This window comes from Argentina anserina, chromosome 1 (assembly GCF_933775445.1).
Source record: "Argentina anserina chromosome 1, drPotAnse1.1, whole genome shotgun sequence".
Classification (NCBI taxonomy): Eukaryota; Viridiplantae; Streptophyta; class Magnoliopsida; order Rosales; family Rosaceae; genus Argentina; species Argentina anserina.
Genome location: NC_065872.1, coordinates 14,071,850 through 14,090,782, shown reverse-complemented (window position 1 = coordinate 14,090,782; position 18,933 = coordinate 14,071,850). Strand labels below are relative to the sequence as shown.

Here is an 18,933-nt window from a genome sequence, read left to right as displayed (position 1 = left end):
AACATGAAACACCTTTCAATTTAAATTTGATCAGTTTTATATAAAATTCAAATTACCACCCCCTAATCAATTTGAATAGTTATTTCTAAATTGACAATGAATTACTTGTAACATGTTTAAATAATTATTTACGTACTGCTTTTTGTGGATTATGACATACGATTATGCACATCAGGTAACTTGTTGATTAGTAATTATTGATAACTAAAAGAATATTAATTAAGCCATGTTTTAAGTAATCGATTTTGATAGATACCTAAAACCAATACTGAATTTGATAGAAATTATTGATTCTAAAATTTTAGATGGTAATTGGTATAGCAAACTGAAAAACGAATGCAAATAGTTTTAAACAAGGTAATACCTATAACTAATACGAACTCATGCACGAATGACAGCCTTCGTCGTGTAAAGTTCTAAAGAATTGTGGTGTCTACAAGATGAGGTTCGTAGAAGACATGCCATCATTGCCATGCATATTAAACAGAACGTTATTAGGACTTTGGAATGATCAAAGTGATAGAGGTGCAATCTAAAGGGTGAAACAAACTAGTCACCACTCACCACTACTGATGCAAATCATGCAACCTTCAGTAGGCCATGAAAGACTTCCGGTTAATCTACTTCTTTATGCACCAAATTTTTCTTTATTTCAAGAATTCTACTTCCGATTCTTTGAGCTACAATCCTTCCTCTCAGCTCAGCTAGACAAGGTCAATCATGCAGAAGCAGTAACTGATTAGTAACAAGAATAGATACCTACACAATGATAATACAAGCGAGTAAACTAATATATTGGACATGCACATCTGCCTCAGTCCTATATGTACACTCTGAAAAACTGCAGGGATGCCACCGAAAGCACTTCCTCCACTACCACTACTAGCTAGAAATTTCTCATTTAGTACCTCTTTGATAGACTCCAAAAATCATCAGTGGCTTCTCTAAAGTCTAAACATTTATGGACGCCAATGTTCAACAGTGACATAATTTTCTCTTCCAATTTGGATTTGGATTCAGTAATCACAATCACCATCTTTCTTTCAAGTTCTACAGTTCATCGGTAGCTATGAAAACACAATATACACAGAACTGACAAAAGATCATCATGAATTTTTCGGTCTTAATTTTGTTCAAAGGCAATAGGCTGTAGGATATTTGAATCAAATGTTTCCTCTTTTTCTTGCGTAAACCAGTATAACATTTTTGGTTAACAAATTTGAAACGAAAGGAAATCGTATCATGACAACAAGAACTTATTGTACAGGTTTATTACTCAACTAGTCTTAAACATCCACAAGCTCAGTAAATCAAATAAACCCAACTGAACAAATGATTTTCAGCAATCAACAACCCCCAAAGGACTGACAAAAATCTATATCTGAGAAGGAGGATGAGTCTTTGGCGGGCTATAATCCACAAAATTTACTTCCTCAGTAATCCCATCAAGAACACCATCTCGGTTTGATTGAGACTTATAGTCCATGCCCTGTGGATGATCCCTTCAATTTCTGCTAGGTGATACTTGCAAACTCCTTGCTGTCAAGGAAACCCAAAAGAAGAATAAAAATCCCAATCCACAAAAATTAATACATTCAGACGATCAAAAATCTGAGACGAGTTATGTAAAGAGAAAGTTCAGTACGTATTTCTTTTACCACTGCTAGTAGTGACAGAGATCAGGCAAAGCAAGAACATAACAGAAAGAACAAGATGCTTGCATGGTATCATTCCCATATCTTAAAGATATGATGATCTGCTATGTATTATCTATCTTTTGCTGTATATATATAGACATGAAGATCTGGGGCAGCTTTATATGAATAATCCCACTTCTTATAAGGTCTGCAAGTTTCACATTACAGTAATACCCGACTCGATAGTTGACGAATATGATAGATTTTGATAACAAATGTTGTAATACAGAAGCACTTGCTCTTATTTATATATAGTGAGATGGAACAGTTGTTTGCTCGTACCCTCAGTATTCTAGCTGTAGAATATAAGTTAGGATCAATAATCTGACATGATTGTTTAGCATATAGACTCTGTGTTATATGACCAATCAGAATAGGTTTGGCAAAGTATATTTGACCAAGAACAGTTGGCAGGCTTGTCTTGTTATACCTATGCATAGAAGCAGCAGCATTATGAGACCAATGGAAATCCACATAAAACTATACTTATCCTTAATTCTTTATTTTCAAAAAATGCAAGAGATAAAATTGCACAAAGTATTTTACTGCACCCTTGATAACTTAGTTGATGAAGGTTAGAAGACATCCAATCTTCCTAGAGAAGTCGTAAGGTTATCTGTAAACCAGGGGAAGCCAAGAGAATGCCAAATCTATGGCAATCATGAGGAATATGAAATCAAATAAACCAAGGATAACGTATTCATGGTGAATATGAATAAAAATATAAGAATATGTAATCTTTCTCATCAAGGAAATTAAAATATTAAAGCATTTTTGTATAGTGTATTAATATGTAAGAGATAGTACTAAAACTGAACTTACCGCAGCCAGGTAGTTACAGCACATAGGCACCTGCCAGACGTAAATCATCACAGTGCAAACTGTGGCATTGTTATCAAGCAAGCAAGTACTATACATTTTGTAATTGAGTTTGAAGGAAGACAAAGACCTGTCATCGTGAAAACTACAGATTCAAATGTCATGACGACAACTCTCACATTCTCACAATGATCATTCGAGAGGAATTCTTGAATCAAGGAAAGTCTGACACTCTGACCCTTTGACCTTCTACTTGAAAATACCACCTCCTGATCCCTTAATTCAGTAGCCAACTTTTCCTGCGGCACAGATTCAATAGGTTTCAAAGAATCAGTCATATGACATGAGGAAGACTTGTAGAATGGCTCTCCATGATAAGGACTTTATGATAACATTATAAAACCATGATTATCATGCAACTTGAAATGTATATTCCATCATCCTGAAGACTGGGGAGTACAGCGTCCTCTATCGGAGTTTAACTGTGTCCATCATTTTATGGGTGGTTCACAGTCCTCAAAACTCCAGGACGCTTTAGAGCACAGATTAAGATATTGGTGTGAAAATGCATGAGTGAAATTTCCAAATGGTGCATTACCAGCAGAAATGTGGGGATTGGTTGGAGACACATCTATAGGCAATCACTGCCCTATGTCATCGTTGTTGTCAAACAGCTCGAGAAAATCACAGATGCTAAGTTTATGCTGGTGGGAGGACTCACTTCCACCTCTGCCATGAAAGGATTACTCTTGGTTATTGATAAGGGCTTCAATGATTCTCCTAAACGCCCCAGTGTTTCTCGACTAGCTGATCTCGCAGTAGCTTGTAGTTGCTGGCATTTTGCAACCATTAACAACAGTTCTTGGTATTCTATCAGTCACCATTCTTTTTGTTTGCGTCTGTTACAATTGGAGTATTTCTTCAACTTACACATGGAATGTGTATTTCTTAAACAGTCAACACATATTAGTTCCCTTAACTATTAGTATCTACAAAGGACGGATTCCTCATTTCAAAATTTATGTACTGTAGTATACTGTACACTTCATCCATAAATGGCTTAGAATTCTTCCCAGCAACAAAACACATTACCTTGTTTCTCACTTCTATCCAACTACAACCAGGCATTTTCTTCACCCCTTGATCTGCCATTCTCTTCCTAACCATTTCAGCTTCCTTCCATTGCCCACTTGCACAATACAAATTTGACAATAACACATAGCTTGTCTCATTATGGGGGGCTGCCATTTTCAGAGTATCCCCCAAGTATTTTCCAAATCCCAACTCCTCATGTGCAGAACACGCTACAAGCAGAGCTTCACCCGAGCTGATCTTAGCACTATATACTGAGGAAAACTTATCAGCCAGTTCCTTCGCTTCAGCTAAGTAGCCACCTCTTCCAAGAATATCCACCATACATGCCACATGATCCTTGTCGGGAGAGAGCCCATAAATTGTCTGCATTGTTTCAAAAAGTGCACGACTTTCCCCTATCAACCCAGAATGGCTGCAAGCCATCAACAACCCGATAAAGGTAACATTATCTGGTTTGACCCCATTTACCACCATTTGCTCAAAAACTTGAAGAGATTGGATAGCTTTTCCATGCAATCCAAATGCAAACAACATCGAATTCCAAGATACCAAATCTTTGTGCAGTATATCATGAAATGCACAGATGGACCCTTTCAGATCCCCGCTTTTAGCATACATGTTAACCAAGCCATTTCCAATAAACGCATATGCATGGAAACCACAGTGAATTATGCGACCATGAAACATTTCCCCGCATCCAAGTAATGCCAAGTTTGAACATGCATGAAGCACAGCAGCAAAACTACAACCATCGGGCTGGAGCCCAGTTCTCAACATATGAACAAAGAACATTGCAGCTTCTTCCCCATTTCCATTTCTTGCATATCCTGAGATCATAGACGTCCACGAGACAATATTTCTTTCAGGGCATAGCTGAAATACACGAAGTGCTTCATGTGTACTTCCCAGTTTCATGTAGGCATCAATCATCGCATTCCAGGACACCTGTGTCAGAGTTCCACCGGACTCAAAAACTTTCACCGCATTCTCCAGGCAACCTAAATCAGCATAAAAGCTCAAAACTGAGTTCTTCACCTCCACAAAAGAGCTCCACCCACTTTTAATAATCAAAGCATGCAGAATGCAACCACACCAAAACTCCAATGCATCTGCGCAAGCACTCATTACAGCACTGAAAGTCCACTGATCCGGCCAGCACAAACTCTCCTTCATCTCTTTCAACAAACCCAAACACAACTCCACTTCCCCATTTCGCGCATGCCCCACAATCATAACATTCCAAGCTACCTCCACTCTTCTAGGCATCAGATTAAACACTCCACGCGCCGCATCAGACTTTCCTGAATTCGTGTATGCAAACAACAAACTACACCAACTTACTTCATTCCTAAGTCTCATCTCCTCAAACACTCTACTAGCCCCACAAGGGGCTAAGCACTTGCCGTACATATCGATAAGCGCATTGTTAACTGGCAAGTAACTCCGGTAACCCAAAACAGTGACCAAGCCATGGAGTTTGGTTCCACATTTTAGCTCACTTGCCCCGGCGCAGGCGCTTAACGTGGCGGTGAAGGTAAAGTGATCGGGGCTGGTGCCGGAGATTCTCATGCGTCGTAGAAGCGAGAGAGCTTCGTGGTGGAAGCCGAGATGGGTGTAGGCGGTTAGCATTGCGTTCCAAGCAATGGAGTCTCTGTGAGGCATTTCGTCGAACAGTTGGCGGGCGTGTTTTATGTGACCCGATCGGGCAAAGGCTGCTATCTGCGACGTCGTTTTGATCAGTGTTTGAGTGCATTTCATGTCCTGTTGTTGAAGCAAACTACGTGATTGTCTGGTGAGGAAGACTGTGCCACAAGCTCAAAGTTGAAGCTCGGTTTAGGAAGTAACTACGTGTGAGGTCACAGACAGTGTTGCCGAGTTGGGGCAATAAGAGACAATTACGTGCGACTGTGTGAGTTCAAACTCATGCTTTTCATGTAATATCCACAAATGAAGTCTATAGTTTCAACCATTAACTGCATCAAAAATCTGGTTCGTTGAAAGATTGTTTAAGTTGGAGCAAATTCGTCGATTTATTTGACATGGTTTGAGCCAGATCTTGTCGTCGAGACACAAGATGAGAAGTGGTATGTGAGGGGTAAAATGGGAATAAAAGATGTACAAAAATTTGAGGAGGTATAGATAGCAAATATGGAGGTGCAACTAAACCTCCTTTGAGAATACAAATGTTCTACACAGAAAACAAACAAAAAAAACTATAAAAATCAGATGAATAGAAAAAATATCAACGACTGCTGTTCGTCTGCAACGAATGAGTGGTAAACATATCAAACTGAATAGAAAAATACAATGTTCAATCCACTTAAAAAATATGACACGCCGGTAATTCGGTAAAGTCTAACTTCACGTTTGTTTGAAGAATGTTATTAGACTCAGAAGCTCATAGCATACAGACACAGGAATTATGAACATATGATCATGGCAAACTGATTCACTAAAGTCTCTACAATTGGACCCACTACTATCTTCTGCATACAAGAAGGGTGCTTACTGACGCGGGGATGGATCTCATAACAAGCAAGAATTTTGACAACTTTGGATGACAAACCTCAAGAGGAACTCTCCACAACTTTCCTGAAGAGCTCCTTTGGTGCTGCAAAATACAGTCGAACTGCATAAGAGAAAAGATGATAAAACTATAGAATGTCCATCTTTGTGTAATATAACTAAATCTCACCAGGTAATCCAGTGAACCTCTCAAACTGTTCATATGCCTGTCCAATGAACATCTCTGACCCACTAACAACTATGGCACCAGACTCTTCGGCTTCCCTCAAGAGCCTGGTGATTTTGGGCGTGTAAACAGCATCAAAAACCAAGGCATAAGATCTTAGAGCATGCTGCAGAAACAGAAAACCAATTAACTAAAGAGGTCGGACGCCATTAATATAGTGTATGACCACATATATATCATGTAAGGCCACAACTAATCATTATGATGCGACAGAATGGGACGGACGGAAACCTTAGAAATGGGTGTCTCGTCAACTTTGGGATGCATTCCAATAGACGTTGTGTTTGCAAGAATCATGCCATCCTCCGGGTGGAATTTATCAAGATCAGAAATTGATAAAGCCTCTCCTCCAATTGTGTCTGCAAGTTCTCTGGCTCGTTCTTGAAGAACATAAGTAACCATATATCAAGATTAAAAAAAATCCTGGTTATTTGGATCTTGAAATGCAATATAGAAATGGACTGTAAGGAAGAAAGAAGAAGACTTCTCATAGCTAACAGGAAACCAGAAACAAGTGGGAATAAAAATGTTGAGCAAAAATATGAGGGTATAGCCCACTTTATGTGTGGAGGATAATAGAACACTTAGCAGCCAGATAATGCACACTTTAAAGGTTATGCAAAGATTTAATTCTTAGAGTAATAATTAAATATTAGTTGATCTCTCTCTTAACAAGAAAGTAAGAATGTTTACAAATTTGAATATGTCCCTCCGCTCCATCAAATCAAACTTGTTAAACATGAGCCTTTAGTTAGAAAAGAATTTAGGTCATAAGAGATATGTAAGCTAAGTGTTGCAGATGACACTGGAAGCTATAAACTGAATTTGTCTAGTGATGTCAATTATATGGGTCATTTACACTTTAAGGGTACTAGGAGGCAGCAAATAGACAAGGCTTGGGCAAACATTATCTTTTGCGCAGCTCTTTCACCTCACCAGATTTCTGAGATTCACATTGTTGATTATTCAAAAGCCGTATTATCTTCATTAACTGACTATCCCCTAAGTGCGGTTAGACTATGACATGTGACTGCGAAGAGCCAAGAAAACGTGGATCACAGTTAAGGTGTTGATCAGTATGACTAAGTTCATGGAACCAATGTCATACAACAAAATCCTACGATATTGAACCAAAAATAATTTTTTCTACCACATTTTTCCCATTTACAGGTAACCTTCATCTTCTATAAAAATGAGCAAGCATAGTAAAATTGACCCCTATGACAAAAAAAAAAAAAAGAGATAAATGAAACAAAGACCACTGTCAATTGATATAGAATGAAAGAGCACAAAAAAAAAAGTTCATATGCTTATACAGGCTATGGGAAAAAAAAAAAAAGGAAGAAGAACAAGAACAAGAAGAAGCTGGAACTAAGTCAACTAACCATAGGTGCGGTTAGCAATCACAATTCTTGATCCCTTCTGCTTTGCGCCATAAGCAAGGGCCTTGCCAGCTCCTCCAGCACCTATGACAACAAAGAGCCTACCAGCTAAAGGTGAATCGGTTACATGAGAACTGTTGAGTGAACCTGAAAAGGAAGATAGACAGAAACTCAGACACCCCTAGAGAATAATTCTTCATGGAATAAAGAAGAGAGAAACGAAGAGAAATTAGCTAGTAGAACAAGATTCAGACCTCGCAGTCCATCCTCTATAGCAGAGATAGCCCCAATGTAGTCTGTATTTAATCCATATAACTTTCCATCATTTGGTCTCCGTATAATGCAATTAATAGCTCCTATTGACTGAATATCATGATCCCGAAAGAAACGTTATAAGCAAGCATGGGTTAAAGTAGTGAATTATTTTACGAGTATAAATCAAAAGTCGGCGAACTAATTCAACAAAAATGTCAAAACTGGTAATATTAGAAAACTGATTTGTTCCTTAAACAAAAAAGATTTGTTCACTACCTTTGCAACTGGATCAACCTCGTCACAGCACTTAAGTGCAGCTTCCTTATGAGGAATTGTAACACTGCAAGGAAAACAGACAACAAGCTGTGATCTTGATGTAAAAATCTGTATACTATTATTCCTAATTGACTCTAAGAGATTATGAACCTGAAACCAGCAAAATCCGCTGATGAATATGTCTTGAGAAAATTGGCAACGTCATCCACTAGTAAATGTACGTAAACTCCATTAAAACCTACTGACTTGAATCCTTCATTATGCAAAATAGGCGACTTGCTGTGGCCAACGGGCTTTCCAATGATTCCAAACACTTTTGTGTCAGGCCCTATCTGTCTGAAATTGTACAAGTGCAAGATATCTTTGATAGTAGGTTGACCAGGAGCTGAAACTGCTCCTGAATCAATTGTGCCAAAGGTAAGATAACCACCAAATTTGGCGCAAAGTATCCGTGAAATCAAACCCCTTTCACCCATCACAAGTCCTATTATTGGTACCTGAAATTCCATGAAACAGTTACATGTTCTTATCTGAAGAATTATAAAGTGTGAAATTGCAATGACTCAAGGAGAAGCCAGTCCCTTAGGCACATCGTATTGTTTTTCTCTCTATCAAAAAATGTTAATCTACAAGACTACAACTGACTCTTTACTCCTGAGAAAAAAAAATCTTCCCGCCACTTATACCCCCTAGATGAACCCCCCATTTATTTGACTAGTAGGTTGTACTTAATTATTCTAGTATCATCAGAAATATTAGCAAATTACCATTGGTATAACAGAGAAATATGTATAGCACTACTCAACATGCAAACAATTAAACTACTACTGTGATCAAATAAAACATTGTGGTATCTGAGGTAGCCTAATATACAAGAATCACACTAGAGGGTCTGGAGAAGACTGATGTAGATGGCCTTATCCCCACTTGATGGAAGATCATCTTCCAACAAACCCACCGGCCTACAAGTCACCCTGTCGCAGTGCTAGTTGCCTTACTACAAAGGTTAAGATCACATTTTCAGAGTATTACTGCTATCATGATCATATACTTCATTAGAAGATCTTACATATTAACTAATGTACCTTTAAAACAGCAGGAAGCATGGTTCATTATAGACCATTGGTCTCTACAGGTTGCAGATTATTGAATAAGCCAGGGTATGCAAGGCTTGCTAGTATGAGGTATTTGGAAGGTCATGTTCATTTTGACCATTAGCCGCCAGTTGCAAAACAGTAGCCTTTATGTTGGGCTGAAGCTCAACTCACATTTACAGAATATTACTATAAGTACTAACATAAGCATATAAATTGCACATCATATATATCTGCACACATTGATTTTAAGTCCATCAACATATTGGTAATATATAGTTACCCACAAGAATAGTGATCTAAAGTTCAATTTAAAAAGGAAACAAACTCTGCACCAAGCTGAAATACTGCAATAAATAGCATACCACCTACATTGCTTACTTGAGAATGAACGGTTATTTGAAAAATGCGAGCTACGTCAGTGATATCCAAGGCAGTGGTCGCAATCTTCACAATATCAGCTCCAGTGGCCTGTATTGTTGCAACAAGATTGCCAAGAGCCTCAACAGATGGAGTTTCTTGATAGTTGTGAGAAGAAACAATAACTTTACACTTTTCAGGCTTCTTGTCATGTATGGAGTCAATAAATTCTTGAGCAACCTTCAACAGGGGTATAGTAACTTTAGTCACAGTCGTTATTTTAAAGTCAGAATGAAAAATAGATCAGTAAATTGTTTCAATTTTTACACTACGGCCACACTACTAACAGTAGCTTGTTCAAATTTTACAGGCAGGAGAATGTATTGAGGTGCTTCTTCAAGTATATGTTTCCTTACGAAAAACTGGTATTCTTACACCTACACAGATTCTTTTAACAAAAAACATAAATAAAAGATTAAAAGTTCAATGCTTTAGAGCATATAGTCATTAAGGTGATACCTGAAGCTCAACATCAATGTAATCTGCCCCCAACTCCATAGCTAACTGAAGCACATCTAGTCTGCTCTTTTCATCGCCATCATACTGACCACCTTCCCACTTCGGTCTAGGAAAATATATAATGTCAGATACCATATCCTTAGTTTGATCACATTCACACTCTCTGATCGTAACAATTCATAACTAGTTGTAATCCAACCAAGCTCTATATGCAATCATACTACCACAAAAAAACAACCTCAATAACATAACTACTACTAGTTATTTACCTATAAGTGAAAAGGGTGGGCAATGGGGATTGGTCAATTAGGGTCTTGACATCTCCACTGGAATCAAAGACCTTCAAATGATCCAATCTAATCTCCACAAGATCAGCACCAGCAGCTTTAGCTCTGCCCATTTCCACCACCATCTTGGCCACCGAATCCGCCATTATCGGAGCACATATTAGAGTTGCACTCCTCCTCAATCCCCCACCTCCCACCTCAGCTGAAGCAGCAACCTGAAACCCCATAAAGCACAGTAAAGTTCCAAACCTCCCCACATTCTAAAACCCAGAAAACACAGTAAAGTTTTAAACTTTCGAATTCTGAAACCCCAAAAACACAGTAAAGTTGTCAACTTTGGCGCATTTCTGGTGAATTTGATCCAAGAAAGATGAATACAATGCAGGAACTATGTAAAAGCTTGAGAATTTACACAAACTGAATCAGAATGATGGCAATTGAAGTAGTTGAACTGGGATGAGAGAGAGCGGGAAAGGTTTTACCGTAAGGTTTGGAGAGTCCATTGCTTTGGTTCGGTTTGGGAGCAAAGAAGATGCTGCTGATGAAGTCACAACTCACAAGAGTTTTAGGGGGTTGGTGAGAGATTTGGATTCTCTGCTATGCATTGCAGTAGAGTTCAGTATCACGCTGCCACGTTACCATAAGATTCAATCCAATGGCCAGTTGTGAAAAGTCTCCGAGACAAGAAAAAAAACTTGAGACCAGAAATGTTCACCACTTCACGTCTTCACCCCCTTGTTCAACACTTTTGCAAAAAATGTTCAACACTCACATTTGAATGGAAGTCTAATGATGAGGTTTCATTGTATTGGTATATATTTGCAGAAGGAATCTGGATTTTCAGAAGGGCTTGTTTTTTAATTTGGGGTTTTAGAAACTCGTTCATGGGTGTAAGCTGTTCTAACATTGGTTATTCGATCGATAACGTATTGTTATTGAAAGTGTATCTAGAAGTCTAGAACACCCGAACTTATTGTTACTCACCACTTCAAAAAATTTGGGTTTTATAAGTGCTCATCGAACTACAGATTCTTGGACGTGCAAAGTATTAGTGTCGGAGAGACATGGAGCGTGATTTAGACCATGTTTCTGCTAGAACACCCTGAAGTGTATACTGGGCGACAAATGAAGCTAGCATTACCATACCTTCGATTGTGATTTTTAGTTACTGTACGTCTTATCGACCGAACAAGATTAATTTCGTTCGATTGGTCCTAGGATCCTGACTAATTGCCTTATCCCCAGTTTAGTTACGCAACTACTAGCTTTAGACTTGATGGGAGTAAACGTTTAACAAACACAAGAAGATCGAAAGCTGGTACCTAGTAGAAGTCCAGTTGATTTCTGTCAAATAAACATAGCAAGGGAGAATATATAGAGGTTGTTTCCGCTTGGTTGTGGATGTTGCGGTAGTCTAGGAACTGGTGTTGGCCACCATGGGAGCACAAATGGGTAGAAGCAAGGAATATCAATTGGACCGATCTTTTCTGGTCAAAGATTGCATTCTTGAAATCCGCCAAACAAACAAGGCTTAAAGAGCAGAAGTTATGTTAAGGAAAGCCTCGAGGTACGTAATTCTCTTCTCCTGTCAATTTTCCTATGGTAAGCCATTAGTCGAAATGTTTTGTGTTCATTTACCAATGTTCGACTCTTCAATCAACTCCAAGCCTTCTTCCAGTCTACCAAAAGATAAGACACCGCCGTCATGCTGCTCGGGAGAAAACCCTAGCAGAGAGTCTAGTTAAAATGTTAAATGGCTTATATATGCCAGGAGCAATGAAAGCAATCCTGATATTTTAACAACATCAAATCAGACTCTTAGTATTTGACAACTCCATGAGAACTAGTTCGTATCAGTCTACTTTGCATTCACTCTGCAATATACATGTATACAGACACATATGTGTATTATATATAACACTAGCTGGTTGATAGAAGAGCCACAAAACGTCTTGTATATATGTTTACAAACTTCTTTCCTCAATATCAGTGCTCCTTTACATTATGACATGGTAAGTACGAAAATATTATAAGCTTTGTAACAGGTGAGAAAATTGGCTTCTCGCGATCGATCAATCAGTTATGAATTGGTGGTCTCCTCTTTGCTGGAGTGTAATCCATAGCATTCAAGTCCTCAGTCCCATAGTCAAGAGCACCATCTTGGCTTGACTGAAACTTGTAATCCATGGCTTTTTGTTGATGATGATCACTTTCATTGCCACTAGCTGCTACTCTTAAACTCCGTGCTGTCAAGGCAAACGAAAGAAGTATAAAAACTAGTCCCCGAAACATAGACATTTGGACGAAGATGTCAATCCTTGAAATTAATAGAAGACATCGCAGTTGAGCTAGCTTACCTTTAGCAGTGACAGATACAAATAAAACCGAGAGAACAACAGAAAGAACAAAGCCCCTGCGTGGTACCATAGCTATATCTTAAGGCTCTTAGTCTGGTTTGCAGAATAATAGTACGTAATACAAATGCTAGCTCTGGTGCTTATTATATAGTAAGATATAACAGTAGTTGGCCACCACGCAGCAGGACATGTACAGAAGTTTATAGTTATGGTGACAAGATGGTTTAGTGCATAGGTGGATTGGTGCTTGAAGCAAAAGACTTCGTTGTCTTCGAGCTTTGCCGTCAGAATGAGATCGAGAAAGCTACAGCTTTAAATTTGGGGACCCTTTTCATATTGAAGTACAAAGTATAGGGTCCAGATATATCAACATTTGTCCCCCTAAGTATGTCATTCATGACTTGAATATGAGGTCGACAATACTGGGAAATCGAAGCTAGAGGAGTTAATCCAGGGCCATATGTGTGCCGGAGGATCCGGTACTGTGTTCATAATATGAAGCTAGCTATCACGAAGAAGGTTTTCTTTAACTACTACTCGACAAGGCGATCCCTTATCACACCACCTTTAATTTCTTCGCCATCTGAATAATTGTTCTTAAATTCTCTTTTCATATCCTAATTATCCTCAGCTTTCTGCTTCCCATGGTCCTCACTCAGTGATTCTAATCTAATATTGAGTTCATTCCAAAACTGTTACTTACTAGAGTTACTTCTAAGTATAACCACTGTCGTATCCATCTGTTTATATATGCAAGCGAAACTGCATGATATAGGATATCTAATTGGTCCCTATCAGCTTGCCCATCAAACTACTAAAATCGCATGGAGAAGAAGCTGATAGGATTTAGGGTTTATTGAGTTGAAATGGAAAGCAAGAAAGTAAAGAGAGCAGAAATATTTGGAGGCTACATTGTGTTGATTCTCACTGTCTCATTGATTGAAATTGAGAGGGTACAACAAGTTTATATAGGATCGATAAGGCTACATATGTAGAATGACATTAAGGCCATTACAAGTAAATCCTAAAATGTGTAACATTTATTACATTCTTAATAGAAGCTAGAAGCAGTTAATAAAGAAGAGAAAACTGTAGCTACGTACCTACTTCTAACCTTCTAGCTAGCTAGACGTACACATGGCCGGCCCTGAGGGAGGGCAAGCAGTGTTCCTGCACTGAGCCCAGAGTCCAATTTGTTTTTTTTTCTATTTGCTCCTTTGTTGATTAATCTTTTATTCTTTTTCTTTGGTTTTCACAATTGCATTGTTTTCAACAAAACTTCATTTTTTTCATGCTTCCGCCGTCTTATTTTCTCTTAAATTGTTAATCTTCTCCTTTCATTATGAAGAAGATTAATAGCAAGAATCAAAGAGTTCGGTTGCCGATTGATGTTCTCCTAAATCAAAATTTCTTTCTATGCTACCTCTATAAATGGATAGACTTAATACTGATCATTCACAATTATTTTGATATTCTGAATTCAACGGATTCGGTGTTCAGTGTAACGACCCCAAAATTTCAAGCTTAAAAACTCAAAATTTCAAAGTCGTTAAACACCAAACAATTTCAACGAATCGAAATCATTTAAAATGCCACAGCGGATCATCTCTGAGTTCAAAATACAACTCAGTTAAACAGATTATTACAACCCAAATTATAATTCAATATTATAACAAATGGAATTGCGTAATCCTCACAACAAACTCACAAGATAGTCACACAAAATCCTCACACAAGCTGGAGATAAATAACTTCAAGTCCTCTGAGCGGTCCGTCAATTCCCGCTAATCCACACCTGCGGAGTTATCCACTACACCATCGAATTGGTGCACCGGGATTGTAAACACAAACCCGGTAAGCTTAACAGCTCGTATGAGTAAAATGAAAATATAACTCGCATATTTTTAAATAGATACGAAAATCCACAAATCAAACAAATATAAATGCACTCATGAGTTAATGGACGGCCCATCTGGTTGTCCCAAAGAAATATGAAAAGAAGCGCTCATGAGAAATTAAGTAACCCTTCTGGTTACCCAAATGCATTTATAATACGGGTACCAAGAACGCTGGTACACATCGGTTACCCCTCTCGTAATACACCGCCGATATTGGATAGCCACCCGCTACCCAACATCCAAACAATCTGAGTACCCATGAACAGATAACCACCTGTTACCTCACATGCAGTACTAAGGCAGACAGACTAGAGCTCTAACTGTATCGTAACTTTCTCCCGGCCAAAGGCTAGGTTTCGACTTGCCAAACACGTACAATAATCTCACATCATATTGTACCAAATCACGTCCGAAGACAAATCAACATTTTAACAATCTCAATGTTAAAATCACGTACAATAATCTCACATCATATTGTACCAAAAATCATGTCCGAAGACAAATTAACATTTTAACAATCTCAATGTTAAAATCACGTACAATAATCTCACATCATATTGTACAAATCAAAATCACATGCTCGATATATAAATCTCGTCATCGAAATGACATAAATCACGATAAAATCATAACAGTATATTATATAGCAAACTATATATATATGTACATATTTACCATTTATACAATATATATATAATCCATTATATCATATACATGTCATATTTCATAAACACGTCCGAAGACAAAAAAACTCGTCCGAAGACAAAACATTTTAACAAACTCATGTTAAAACCACGTACAATAATCACACCTCATATTGTACAAAAATCAAATCACATGCTCAATATTTAATTCTCGTCATTCGAAATGACCAATTCTAATGAATTCATAACAGTATATAATATAACAAACTATATATATATGTACTTATTACCATTTATACGATATATATGTAATCCACTATATTGTATACGTGTCGTAATTCAATATTAAAAACTCTTGCAAAATCTTCAATCATCGCAAGGGTAGATTCGTAAATAAGTGAGATTTTACTCACCTTATCGAGTCGAGCGTAATCCCACAATTTCCGAAGATATTTCATTTCCTCGCTTTATAGATCACCATGAAAAGATAAGAAAAGAATTTAGAAACGTTTCGTAAACCTTTAAATGCCGAAACAGTAATAATCGGTTACTGTTCAGCAAATTTCGGTTTTACGAATTTACTGTTCACAATTACTATTCACAGTCACTATTCACTGTCACTATTCACTGTACTGTTCATGTATTACTGTACAAATACACAAAATAATACGTATTTCTGTACGGATACATACTGTTTACGTATTTCTGTACGTATACATACTGTTTATGTATTTCTGTACGTATACATACGGTTTCTGTACGTATACATAATGTTTACGTATTTATGTACGTATACATACTGTTTAAATGTAAATACAATCTCAGTAAATAAAATTTACAAATTACCTTTTTACAAATTACTTTTTACAATTACTGAAAGTAATTTATATTTACATTTACCGTACGTAAGTAAATTACCAAAATATCCTTCTCGGAATCACTGTTCACGCCGCCGCACGTGGCGGCGCGTGGGGTGCACGCGCCACCTCCGGCAGGCCGCGCGTGGGCACACGCGCCGAGCCCAAAACCGGCGCGTAGCACGCCACCGCCGCCCCATTCCTTCCTCTCTTTCTCCTCCTGCCACCGGCCACTTCCATACCCTCTGCCTGACTCCTCACGCGCCGCCTAAAGCAACGGTTTTCTCCTATTCCCCCTATTTCTCCTCCTCCCCCGATCTCCTCCGATCCTCCACAATTAATCCAAAAACTCACAACAATAACACAACCACACCAAATCAAAACCACCCTTACCTCAATCGGAACCTTGGATTGTCGGATCGTCGCCGGAGAGCTCGAGAAGTCGTCGGTGGAATCGCAGGATCGTGGCGTCGTTGGAGGGACTCCGGTGTGGCGCGAGAGGGCGAGGCGACCTCGGGGTCGCCTGTGGGGGTTGGTGCGACGCCTCCTAGGCCGGCGGTGAGGGCCACGTCTCCCTGAAAAGGGAGATTGGTGGTGAAGCCGAGAGGGTGAGGGAGAGAGCTCGGGAAGAGGGAGAGAGTGCGGAGGCGCTGCGCGACGATCGGGGTTGTTTGCAGGAGACCTTGTGAGGCCGTAGGGAGCGGTAGTGCTAGACACGAAGGCTGAGGCGGAGGTCGGGGAGAGAGAGCGATTCGGAAGAGAGAGAGAGAGAGCTTGGGGAGGGAGAAAATCGCGAGGGGAGAGAGAGAAAAGGAAAAAGGGAGGCGGGGTGAAGGGAGAGGAGAGGGTTTCCAATTTTGGAACCCTAACTGATAAATGTTCCTTTTATACCATTTTCCAAATCGGAAACTAACTTCAAACGTTAATATCTTTTACGTATAACGTCCGATTAGAACGCGTCACATATCCATGAACTCGCATCGACGAGCTCTACAACTTTCGTGAAGGAAGTTTTCGCAACCGAGCGACGGAATAAAAGTCGATATATTCGTTCGGAAACGTAACGTTTTTCGATTCAAACGTTCCGAGAACTTTTTCGTTTTTCGTTTCAAAACGTCGCCACCACTCACACTCATTCTAATTTAATTTCACAATTTTATGGAATTCAAAAAAACTCATATATTGTTTTAAATTAGGGTTATTACATTCAGAGCTTTATATAATCTCCTATTTTTCTTTCTAATTTTGCCAATGAAAAAAGTTTTTTTTTAAATAAAAAAAATTGTACAATGGCCCTTTTTTTTTACGTGCACGGCCCTGGACGTACACCTTGCATCCGATAGGGACTGAAGAACTGTACGAGAGGAGGGACACATGCATGCCTCGATCTGTATGGTAAGGAGACCCTCAATTAGGAAGGGTTTCACTTGGATATAGATCATTCAAGCTACGACTTAAACACATGCATGCGCATGTAACGTACTGGTGTATATCTAGATCGCATGCATAGTAGCTCAAGAACACTCTGTGACCCTGATGTGGACATACGTAGCCTGCAGGTATAACCACATTGTACCTGGTGACAAATACAATAACCATATATAGCTTTGATTGTGACTTTAGTTACAATACGTCTTGATATTTCGACTGGATTTGACTGGCTAATTAATGAATTCGAGTTTGTACTGAACGAACAAAACGTACATGCCGACATGCAGCTAGCACATCCATAGCTTTTCTCAGCTGATCTGCTGGAAGAAGAAAGCGCACGTACTGTAAGAGATTTTAACTCTTGGAAGAAATAAACAGGACATATACTGCATTAACGAAAGGATGGACAACCAAGAGCGAATATATGCCAAAATGATCACATGGGACTCATCAAGCACCCTGACCAGGAAAGATGGTGAATATGGTGACCCTAGCTTGCTAGAGCCTTATCCCCAGTTTAGTTGCGTGTACAAACGCTTCAAACTTGACGGGATTAAAGCTTAAGATAGGGACATTTGATGCAAATGTGAAGAAGTAAGGTAGCTAGAACGCAGAAGTCCCAAACTATAGCCCTAGCTAGCTTCTTGATATATATCTTTTCTTGTGGTAATGATGTGAAAGTTTGGAAACAATTAGTAGTTCCAGATTTACTCGTATAAAGAGTCACAACTCATACGTCTGAGGGCCTAGATCCTAGTTCATATTCTCGAATGAAGAATGTCAATATTACGTGTTATACCATTTCTGCAACCTAAGATTCTAAGAACGAAAATCTCAATCATTTGTCTGGGTTCAGAACTGGTCGTTTTAACCAAATCTCATCCCTATTGAAATTTCGAGCGCTTCGTTCTTCTATTTTGTTCAACAAAAACCAGAAATAAAACGTTAGTATTTCTGGTTTTCACTAAATTCTCTACCAGTTAACTAAGTGTGGGGGGGATGATAGAGTGCTTTTCTCTCCCGTTGTCCAAATCAATGAAATCATAGTCTCTTTCCATCTTTGCTACTTCCAACAAATTGGAAGAGTTCTAGTCTTTCATCACCATCCGAACTCGTGTTTCTGAAAGTCATATAATACAAAATATGGGTTTTATCTCTAGGTAAACGATCATCATCAACAACTAGTATACTGATCGACAGACTGATCACC

At 38.7% G+C, this 18,933-nt stretch overlaps 3 protein-coding genes across 4 annotated transcripts; all 3 read right to left on the bottom strand.

Moving 5' to 3' along the window:
• Positions 1-2,600: 2,600 nt before the first annotated feature.
• On the bottom strand, positions 2,601-5,492 carry LOC126798100 (pentatricopeptide repeat-containing protein At2g36980, mitochondrial). The gene is made up of 2 exons (XM_050524944.1): positions 3,115-5,492; positions 2,601-2,815 (listed from the first exon to the last, which is right to left on the bottom strand). The coding sequence occupies exon 1, from the start codon at positions 5,367-5,369 to the stop codon at positions 3,492-3,494; it is 1,878 nt and encodes a 625-aa protein (XP_050380901.1). The 5' UTR covers positions 5,370-5,492; the 3' UTR covers positions 2,601-2,815; positions 3,115-3,491.
• A 330-nt stretch (positions 5,493-5,822) lies between these two features.
• On the bottom strand, positions 5,823-11,052 carry LOC126798135 (bifunctional 3-dehydroquinate dehydratase/shikimate dehydrogenase, chloroplastic-like). Of its 2 annotated transcripts, none has more exons than XM_050524983.1 (11): positions 11,019-11,052; positions 10,519-10,751; positions 10,250-10,355; positions 9,743-9,970; positions 8,427-8,773; positions 8,277-8,340; positions 8,000-8,108; positions 7,749-7,892; positions 6,595-6,743; positions 6,307-6,469; positions 5,823-6,222 (listed from the first exon to the last, which is right to left on the bottom strand). In XM_050524983.1, exons 1-11 carry the CDS (start codon positions 11,037-11,039, stop codon positions 6,179-6,181), a joined length of 1,608 nt encoding a protein of 535 aa, XP_050380940.1. In that variant the 5' UTR covers positions 11,040-11,052; the 3' UTR covers positions 5,823-6,178. The 2 variants fall into 2 exon arrangements, with proteins under 2 accessions (XP_050380940.1, XP_050380949.1); XM_050524992.1 differs by having other exon boundaries at positions 9,752-9,970.
• Positions 11,053-12,610: 1,558 nt separating this feature from the next.
• Positions 12,611-12,970, bottom strand: LOC126798323 (uncharacterized). The gene is made up of 2 exons (XM_050525257.1): positions 12,894-12,970; positions 12,611-12,782 (listed from the first exon to the last, which is right to left on the bottom strand). Exons 1-2 carry the CDS (start codon positions 12,961-12,963, stop codon positions 12,613-12,615), a joined length of 240 nt encoding a protein of 79 aa, XP_050381214.1. The 5' UTR covers positions 12,964-12,970; the 3' UTR covers positions 12,611-12,612.
• Between the last annotated feature and the right edge of the window lie 5,963 nt (positions 12,971-18,933).